Genomic DNA, 10,000 nt, shown 5'->3' with positions numbered 1-10,000 from the left:
TAAAATCTGGATTTTTCGTCCTCACCCAGAGTGACGCCGTCAGGAAACTCGTCTTTCAGATCGAAGATTTCCCCGAAGGATCTGAGAAACTCCAGAACCATCAGAGCCTCTCCGAACAGGTTAGAGGGAAGACGAGTCTGCACCGGGGCGGGCAGGGGCAGCTCCTGACAACAGACATGTGAGACACAGGGCAGAGAAAGCCAACCAAAGGCCCCCCACTCTGTGGGGACCCTCCTCTCTCTCTCTCCCTGTGGGGACCCCCTCTCTCTCGCTCTGTGGGGACCCTCCTCTCTCTCTCTCCCTGTGGGGACCCCCTCTCTCTCTCTCCCTGTGGGGACCCCCTCTCTCTCTCTCCCTGTGGGGACCCCCTCTCTCTCTCTCCCTGTGGGGACCCCCTCTCTCTCTCTCCCTGTGGGGACCCCCTCTCTCTCTCCCTGTGGGACCCTCCTCTCTCTCCCTGTGGGACCCTCCTCTCTCTCCCTGTGGGGACCCTCCTCTCTCTCCCTGTGGGGACCCTCCTCTCTCTCTCCCTGTGGGGACCCTCCTCTCTCTCTCGCTCTGTGGGGACCCTCCTCTCTCTCTCGCTCTGTGGGGACCCTCCTCTCTCTCTCGCTCTGTGGGGACCTCCTCTCTCTCCCTGTGGGGACCTCCTCTCTCTCCCTGTGGGGACCTCCTCTCTCTCCCTGTGGGGACCCTCCTCTCTCTCCCTGTGGGGACCCTCCTCTCTCTCTCCCTGTGGGGACCTCCTCTCTCTCCCTGTGGGGACCTCCTCTCTCTCCCTGTGGGGACCTCCTCTCTCTCCCTGTGGGGACCTCCTCTCTCTCCCTGTGGGGACCTCCTCTCTCAGGTGCATGTACCTGCAGATCTTCACAGTCCAGGTCCTCTGTGGGTTTGCTCAGTTGTTTGATTCTCTCGGCGTATTTCCTCTTCTCCTCCTTCAGCTTCTCTCGCTCCTGAAACAACAAGAACAAGAAGAACAACACGTTTAGACTGAGCCTCCTCCTCCTCCTCGTCTCACAGGTGTTTTACCTTCTCTTTCTCCGCTCTCTTCATCTCTTTCTCCTCCAGTCTCTTCTGCCTCAGTTCTTCTCGGACCTTCTTGAGGTTCTCCTTCAGAAGGAGGCGCTCCTCGTCTCTCTTCAGCTCTTCCCTCTCCTCTTCAAGTCTCTGCTGGATTTTCTGGAGGGGACACACATGTTTAAACTCCTCTCCCTCTTCCTCCTCCTCCTCCTTCCTCCTTCTCTCTCCTTCCTCCTCCTCCTCTCTCCTCCTCTCGTACCTTCTCCTTCTCCGCTCTCTTCATCACTTTCTTGTGTTTCAGATGTTCTCGGTTCTTCTGGCCACTCTTCTCCTCTTCTCTCCTTCGTTCCTCCTTCAGTTCCCTCTGTCGTTTCTTCTCTTCTTTCAGTTTCTCTCTCTTCTTCTGGGTCATGTCCTCCTTCTGCTGCAGCAGCTTCAGCTTCTCCTCCATGGCCTTGAGCTGAGAGAGCGCCCCCTGTGGACCAAACAGAGCACTGACAACCAGGACGGAACCGGGTCTGAAACAGGACTAAACCAGGTCTAAACCAGGTCTAAACCAGGACCAAACCAGGACTGGTGGTAGCGTTGGCGTGTGTGTTTGTGTGTGCGTGTTACCTGTCCAGGTGAGCTCTTGGAGGAGTGGCTGAAAACTGGAGGCTCATCAGGGAAGAACTGAGTGAAGTTCAGGTCTGAGAGTCCAAACCTGGAGACTGTGGACGCCTGAAGAGAGAGAAAAAGAGAGAGAGGTCAGGGGTCTGAGGTCAGGGGTCAGAGGTCAGGGGTCAGAATGTGATGAGTTTAGCTCAGAGTTTAAACCGAACTGTAACTGTAACAGAGGGAATCAGGACGACTGGATCTGTGCACCTTTCATTTCCTTTATTCAGTCACAGACGCATTTACACAGGTGAGACTCCCGAGCCTCGCCTGTCCTCGGGTGTGACCCGCCTGTCCTCGGGTGTGACCCGCCTGTCCTCGGGTGTGACCCGCCTGTCCTCGGGTGTGACCCGCCTGTCCTCGGGTGTGACCCGCCTGTCCTCGGGTGTGACCCGCCTGTGGAGGTAAACAGACTCACCTTCAGGACGATGGCTCCGTTTTGAGGCTCACAGTGGTTTTTGAAGAGCAACTTCAGCTTCTCCCGGGACACAACGTTCTTCCTCCGACTGAAACAACACCACACTGTCACACAAGTGCACACACACACACACACGCACACACGCACATGCCCACACACGCGCAGCAGGGGGCGCTGTCTTACCTGAGCTGAGCTGCTTTCACAGTAAAAGCCTCAGATTCTCCACTCACCGACTTCACCGTGTAACGAAACACGGACGGAGACAGAGGCCTCCCACGCCTACTGTAACACAAAACACACAACACACACATCAACACAAACACACACATCAACGCACAAACATCAACACAAACACACACACACATCAACGCACAAACATCAATACAAACACACACAAACACACACATCAACGCACAAACATCAACACAAACACACACATCAACACAAACACAAACACACACATCAACACAAACACACACACAGCTCCAGAGCCTCGTCTGGACACACGTCCATGTTTGAAATCTGACCATGAGTGTCAAGGCCAATCAGGTGAAAGGCAGCGTCTGATTGGTCAGTTCTTATGTTCAGTTGTGGATTTGGAACAAAATGTTGAAGTCCAAACCCGAGGATCCTGCAGAACAGTGATAAAAAAGTACAAACCAAAACAAGTAAAAAAAGGGGCATTACCCGTTGAGGTGCGGCGGCGGCGGCGTCGTGCTCAGCTCGTCTTCGTCACTGTCGCTGATAATGATGGAGTCCTGGTGGGTCTTGGCGGCGCCGTTGGACCTGGCGTGAGGACTGAGCTCAGACCCGTTTGAGCTCGACTGAGGAGACAGAACCTGCAGCACCCGACACGCCAGCCTGAAACACACCACCGCTGAACCAGGACCGGACCGGGACCGGGACCAGGACCAGGACCAGGACCGGACCAGGACCGGACCAGGACCAGGACCAGGTGTAAACCCGGTGTAAACTCGGTCTTCACAGGTCTTGTCGGGTTTTATCGGGTCATAGCGGGTCTTATGGGGTCCTAGCGGGTCTTATGGGGTCCTAGCGGGTCTTATGGGGTCCTAGCGGGTCTTATGGGGTCCTAGCGGGTCTTATGGGTTCCTAGCGGTCTTATGGGGTCCTAGCGGGTCTTATGGGGTCTTAGCAGGTCTTATGGGGTCCTAGCTGGTCTTCTGGGGTCTTATGGGGTCCTAGCTGGTCTTCTGGGGTCTTATGGGGTCCTAGCGGGTCTTCTGGGGTCTTATGGGGTCCTAGCGGGTCTTCTGGGGTCTTACCTGGCTCCTCCTCGGGTGCTGACATCGACTGTTTCTCCGGGGAAGTATCTCTCTTTGCAGAAGCCGTAGACGTCCTCACAGAGCTCGGACAGACGTTTGCTCTGACTCTGTTTCACCAGGAGCAGCAGAGGCTTCAGCAGAACCTCGGGGAAGTTCTGGAGACTGGACCGGGCCTTACGCTCGCTCTCCACAGCCTCCAGGTACGTGAGGCCTGCTCGACCCGTCAGCGCACAGCTCCACACCAGACTGTTGCACAGGATGGTCCGCTCGAAGAACTCACTGCACGAGAGGACCGGGGTGAGGACCGGGACTGGACCAGGACCAGGACCAGGACGAACTAAACTAGGTCTAAACCTGAACTGAACAAGGACCAAAAAAGTACTAGGTCGAAACTGAACCAGGACTAAAAACAATGATACCAGGTCCAAACCAGGACTGTGGTCCAGAGTCCAAACAGGCAAATACAGAAACAGAAGTAAACTTTTTATACACAAATATATAAATACTGTATATACACACAGAACACACACAAAACACACACACAGAGACACAGAACACACACACACACACACAGACACACACACGCAAACACAGACACACACACACATACACAGAACACACACACAGAAAACACACACACACAGACACAGAACACACACACAGACACACACACACAGACACAGAACACACACACACAGAGACACACGCACACACACAAACACACAGACACACACACAGTGTGTTTTGACTCATTTGTTTTGGTTTTGTAGAACTTTGCACATAAACTCAGTGTGTTTGTATGTGTATGTGTGTGTGTGTGTGTGTGTGAGTGTGTCTGTCTGTCTGTGTCTGTGTCTGTGTGTGTGTGTGTGTGTGTGTGAGATCTGGAGTTCGGGGTCTGACACGGTTCGGTTCGGGTTTGTCCGGAGCCGCGGCGGGAGCGCGGCGTTAGCCCGGGATTAGCTCCGGTCCAGGCTAACTGTGCCCCGGCCCCGAGCCCCGGACTCCCCCAGCCGCTTTCACCGCACTCTCCCCGGACTTTACGGTCCGGATCGACCGGGAAACCCAAAGTTTGTCCCCGCTCCGTCCGCTTCGGGACACTTCGGGACACTTTGGAGCCGCTTATCTCGGAGCTAGCGCCGCACCGGCTCCGGGCTCTGACAGCCGGGACAGGTGCCTCTGTGTCCGCTAAGAACACGTCCAAACTCCCGTGTGTGGACCGGGCGGTACCGTGTCTAGCTCCGGGTCTGACTCGGACCAAAGCGGGACCAAAGCGGGACTAAACCCGGTTTAAACCCGGTTTAAATCCGGACTAAACCCGGACTAAACTCGGAGTAAACTCACTCGTAGCTTCGGAAGATCTCGTGGGTGATTTTGCACAGAAACACCTCCTCGTCCGGGTCCAGGTCCGCGGGGGGTTTCTGCCTCACGAAAGGCTTTCGGTGGAGCAGCGGCATCTCCGGCTGTTGGGTCGGAACCGGGTCGGGCTCCGGGTTCGTGTGTCGGCGGCGGGACGCGGGACCGTCGGCTCTTTGTTAGAGATAATCTGCCCACCGCATGGAGCGGCTCAGACCCGCGGCTCCGCGCTCTCTCCGCCGCTACACGGCTCCTGTCGAGGTTCGGTCCGGTCGTGTGCAGTTCCACGGACGGTCCGCGGCTCACGGACTCACACGGGCTCACGCGGGCTCCTGAAGCGGGTCGAACCGGGCACTTTCCGCGGCGGAACCGGGCTGAAGTCCCGCGGCTGTTGACCAAGTTTTCCCGCACTCCACGGACACGCGGAAACGAGAGCTCCGCGCGGCCAAACCCGAAACTACAGCGACCCCCGCGGCTCCAGAACCGCACGAACCCGAACCACAACCGCACGAACCCGAACCACAACCGCAGGACGAACTTCAGAGACGAACTTTACACTTTTATATTCACTCTGTGGCGGTGTGACTCGTGATTTTAGTGTCTCTTAATAAAAACAGCGCCTGTGTTCAGTTTTCCACAGGATTCTCCCGCGCTCTCTCTGTTTTACGCCTTTACATAAAAGAATTTTGTCTTTAACGCATCTTTTCGCTTTATTCCGTTTTGTCGTCTGTTGTTTATGATTTTTATTTGTGTTTTATTTGTGTTTTATTCGTGTTTTTCTTCTTAAATTCTCGGATTCCGACCGAGGCGCGTGTCCGTGAAATCTCCGCGCGCTGTGAGTAAGGGGGCGGGTCCTGGTGACCTCCTCTGCGCTGATTGGTCCGCTCCGTGACTGATGCGGGGCCCGGTAGTGACGTCCTTAAACGTTTTTTTTTTATGTAAAATTATATGATACAAACAAATTATCGATGTTAAATGGTCAAGAAATTCATCGCGATAAACCAGAAGGAAAATAAATAAATGAGGAGATCGGGGTCAGAGTTCAGAGCTCGTGATCAGTTCTTTTAGAAACATCGCGTTCTTCTTGTGTCCGTAAAAGCGAGAGATGCAAAAAAATGTTTCAGCTCTTTGATAAATGTTATTTAAAAAAAGAGGTTTACATTTCAGAAATCTGTTTTTGTGGATGAAAAACGTTCTTATAATACTAATATTCAAAAATAGTTCATATTTTTTATCGATACATAGAAGTCAAAGATCATGTTGGTGATAAACTCCTTTAGATGGAGAAAAAACAGTGACAGTTTGAATTATTTAGCAGAATTTCATAAAATGTTGGTTTGATTTTGAATTATTTACATTAATTTAATATTTTAATAAATTTATTTTGAATTATTTACATTAATGAATAAAATATAAAAATAATCTGAATCTCATTGGTTTTATTTTGCAGATTTAAACAGACGTGGACCACGGACAAGAAGATTTCACTTTTATTCACATGAAAATAAAAATAAAAAATAAAAATAAATCACACAAACATGAAACTGTACAGAGGTCACATGATCAGGTCACACGATGAGGTCAGCGATGACATCAGCGCGGCCCCAGGAGCCCCGCCCTCCTCCCGATGACATCAGCGCGGCCCCAGGAGCCCCGCCCTCCTCCCGATGACATCAGCGCGGCCCCAGGAGCCCCGCCTTTGCCGCCAGAGCCTCGTTCTGCTGGATGTGATACTCCTGGAACCTCATGGAGATTCTCTGGGTCATCTTCAGATATTTCTGCAGACACGACTCCGAGCAGCTCGACTACAACACACGACACACACACTCAGTACACAACACAACACACACACACTCAGTACACAACACAACACACACACACTCAGTACACAACACAACACACACACACTCAGTACACAACACAACACACACACACTCAGTACACAACACACACACACACTCAGTACACAACTCAACACACACACGATGACAGGGCGACTTCACACGTGTGTGTTTATGACATGTGTGTGTCTGTGTTTTGTTGGTTCTGTACCTCCTCCGCTCTCACGTCTCTGGTGGTGAAGTCTTTCACACAGTCCATGAAACAGTTTTCTGTCACTTTGTTGTACGTCCCCAGGAACTCTTTAAACTGAAACACACAACACACATACACACACACACACACACACAACACACACACACACACAACACACAACACACACACACACGAGCGTCAGAGAGAGGAAGAGCAGGAGGAGGGGGAGCAGGAGGGGGAGGGGCTGTTGTGAGTCTCACCTGTTTGATCTGGTCAGACTCAGACACTTGCACCGCCATCGTCCTCACACTGAAACACACAAACACACACACATGAACACACAACACACACACACATCAACACAACACACACACATGAACACACAACACACACTGAAACACACAAACACACACACATCAACACACAAACACACACACATCAACACACAACACACACACACACATCAACACACAACACACACACACATGAACACACAACACACACACACATGAACACACAACACACACACATGAACACACAACACACACTGAAACACACAAACACACACACATCAACACACAACACACACCAACACACAACACACACTGAAACACACAAACACACACACATCAACACACAACACACACACAACAACACACACACAAACACACACAAACACACACACACAACACACATCAACACACAACACACACACACACATCAACACACAACACACACACACACATGAACACACAACACACACACACATGAACACACAACACACACACATGAACACACAACACACACTGAAACACACAAACACATACACATCAACACACAACACACACCAACACACAACACACACTGAAACACACAAACACACACACATCAACACACAACACACACTAAAACACACAAACACACACACATCAACACACAACACACACTGAACACACAAACACACACACACAAACACACACACATCAACACACAACACACACACATCAAACACACAACACACACACACATGAACACACAACACACACACATGAACACACAACACACACTGAAACACACAAACACACACACATCAACACACAACACACACACACATCAACACACAACACACACATGAACACACAACACACACTGAAACACACAAACACACACACATCAACACACAACACACACACATCAACACACACACACACACATGAACACACAACACACACTGAAACACACAAACACACACACATCAACACACAACACACACACATGAACACACACACACATGAACACACAACACACACTGAAACACACAAACACACACACATCAACACACAACACACACTGAAACACACAAACACACACACATCAACACACAAAACACACAAACACACACACACACACACAACACACACACACACACACACACACATGAACACACAACACACACTGAAACACACAAACACACACACATCAACACACAACACACACTGAAACACACACACATGAACACACAACACACACTATACTCAACACTTTTCTGGTTTAGTCCTGGTTTAGACCTGGTTTAGTCCTGGTTTAGTTCTGGTTTAGTCCTGGTTTAGACCTGGTTTAGTCCTGGTTTAGACCTGGTTTAGTCCTGGTTTAGTTCTGGTTTAGTCTGGTTTAGTCCTGGTTTAGACCTGGTTTAGACCTGGTTTAGACCTGGTTTAGACCTGGTTTAGACCTGGTTTAGTCCTGGTTTAGTCCTGGTTTAGACCTGGTTTAGTCCTGGTTTAGTTCCTGGTTTAGTCCTGGTTTAGTCCTGGTTTAGTCCTGGTTTAGACCTGGTTTAGACCTGGTTTAGTCCTGGTTTAGTCCTGGTTTAGACCTGGTTTAGTTCTGGTTTAGTTCCTGGTTTAGACCTGGTTTAGACCTGGTTTAGTCCTGGTTTAGACCTGGTTTAGTCCTGGTTTAGTCCTGGTTTAGACCTGGTTTAGACCTGGTTTAGTCCTGGTTTAGTTCTGGTTTAGTCCTGGTTTAGTCCTGGTTTAGTCCTGGTTTAGACCTGGTTTAGACCTGGTTTAGTCCTGGTTTAGTCCTGGTTTAGACCTGGTTTAGTTCTGGTTTAGTCCTGGTTTAGACCTGGTTTAGTCCTGGTTTAGACCTGGTTTAGTCCTGGTTTAGTTCTGGTTTAGTCCTGGTTTAGTCCTGGTTTAGTCCTGGTTTAGACCTGGTTTAGACCTGGTTTAGTCCTGGTTTAGTCCTGGTTTAGTCCTGGTTTAGTCCTGGTTTAGTTCTGGTTTAGTCCTGGTTTGTCTGCAGATGCTAACAGATGCTAACAGGCTAACACGAGTTTCCGGTTACGCGTCCAGACCCGGTCCAGACCCGGTCCAGACCCGGTCCAGATCCGGTCCAGATCCGGTCCAGACCCGGTCCAGACCCGGTCCAGAGCGGGTTCTAGTCCAGTTTACCTGAGTCCGAGAGAAATCCACGGGCTGAGACAAGGACACGAGACCAACAGAGAAACACAGAGACAAAAACACACAGCGACACCGCGCGGACCGGAGGAAACACACACACACACACACACACACACACACACACACACACACACACACACACACACACACACACACACACACACACACACACACACAGCACACACACACACACACACACACACACACACACACACACACACACACACACACACACACACACACACACACACACACACACACACACACACACACACACACACACACACACACACACACACACACACACACACACACACACACACACACACACACACACACACACACACACACACACACACACACACACACACACACACACACACACACACACACACACACACACACACACACACAACACACACACACACACACACACACACACACACACACAACACACACACACACACACACACACACACACACACACACACACACACACACACACACACACACACACACACACACACACACACACACACACACACACACACACACACACACACACACACACACACACACACACACACACACACACACACACACACACACACACACACACACACACACACACACACACACACACACACACACACACACACACACACACACACACACACACACACACACACACACACACACACACACACACACACACACACACACACACACACACACACACACACACACACACACACACACACACACAC

General features: G+C 50.7%; 2 protein-coding genes across 6 annotated transcripts in view; both read right to left on the bottom strand.

The window, feature by feature from the left end:
- Positions 1 to 5,390, bottom strand: part of baz1a (bromodomain adjacent to zinc finger domain, 1A) — an 18,477-nt gene extending 13,087 nt beyond the window's left edge. The window contains exons 1-10 of one of the 4 annotated variants that reach the window (XM_055157697.1): positions 4,720 to 5,390; positions 3,376 to 3,654; positions 2,780 to 2,953; positions 2,276 to 2,374; positions 2,093 to 2,180; positions 1,636 to 1,740; positions 1,280 to 1,495; positions 1,030 to 1,179; positions 858 to 953; positions 26 to 164 (exon numbers count right to left, since the gene is read on the bottom strand). In XM_055157697.1, the coding sequence (XP_055013672.1) occupies positions 26 to 164; positions 858 to 953; positions 1,030 to 1,179; positions 1,280 to 1,495; positions 1,636 to 1,740; positions 2,093 to 2,180; positions 2,276 to 2,374; positions 2,780 to 2,953; positions 3,376 to 3,654; positions 4,720 to 4,832 (1,459 nt within the window). In that variant the 5' untranslated portion in view covers positions 4,833 to 5,390. The remainder of the gene's footprint in view (positions 1 to 25; positions 165 to 857; positions 954 to 1,029; positions 1,180 to 1,279; positions 1,496 to 1,635; positions 1,741 to 2,092; positions 2,181 to 2,275; positions 2,375 to 2,779; positions 2,954 to 3,375; positions 3,655 to 4,719) is intronic. The other 3 variants (XM_055157696.1, XM_055157695.1, XM_055157694.1) reach the window with 3 other exon arrangements.
- An 813-nt stretch (positions 5,391 to 6,203) lies between these two features.
- Positions 6,204 to 9,298, bottom strand: timm9 (translocase of inner mitochondrial membrane 9 homolog). Of its 2 annotated transcripts, XM_020923778.2 has the most exons (4): positions 9,225 to 9,298; positions 7,026 to 7,074; positions 6,784 to 6,879; positions 6,204 to 6,536 (listed from the first exon to the last, which is right to left on the bottom strand). In XM_020923778.2, the coding sequence occupies exons 2-4, from the start codon at positions 7,062 to 7,064 to the stop codon at positions 6,405 to 6,407; spliced, it is 267 nt and encodes an 88-aa protein (XP_020779437.1). In that variant the 5' UTR covers positions 7,065 to 7,074; positions 9,225 to 9,298; the 3' UTR covers positions 6,204 to 6,404. The 2 variants fall into 2 exon arrangements, with proteins under 2 accessions (XP_020779437.1, XP_055014195.1); XM_055158220.1 differs by lacking the exon at positions 9,225 to 9,298 and having other exon boundaries at positions 7,026 to 7,098.
- Between the last annotated feature and the right edge of the window lie 702 nt (positions 9,299 to 10,000).

The sequence above is a fragment of the Boleophthalmus pectinirostris genome, unplaced genomic scaffold, assembly GCF_026225935.1.
Source record: "Boleophthalmus pectinirostris isolate CB_2022bp ecotype Guang Dong unplaced genomic scaffold, ASM2622593v1 HiC_scaffold_10, whole genome shotgun sequence".
Taxonomy (NCBI): Eukaryota; Metazoa; Chordata; class Actinopteri; order Gobiiformes; family Gobiidae; genus Boleophthalmus; species Boleophthalmus pectinirostris.
Note: the sequence above shows the minus strand (reverse complement) of the source record. Positions and strands in the feature narration are given on the sequence as shown.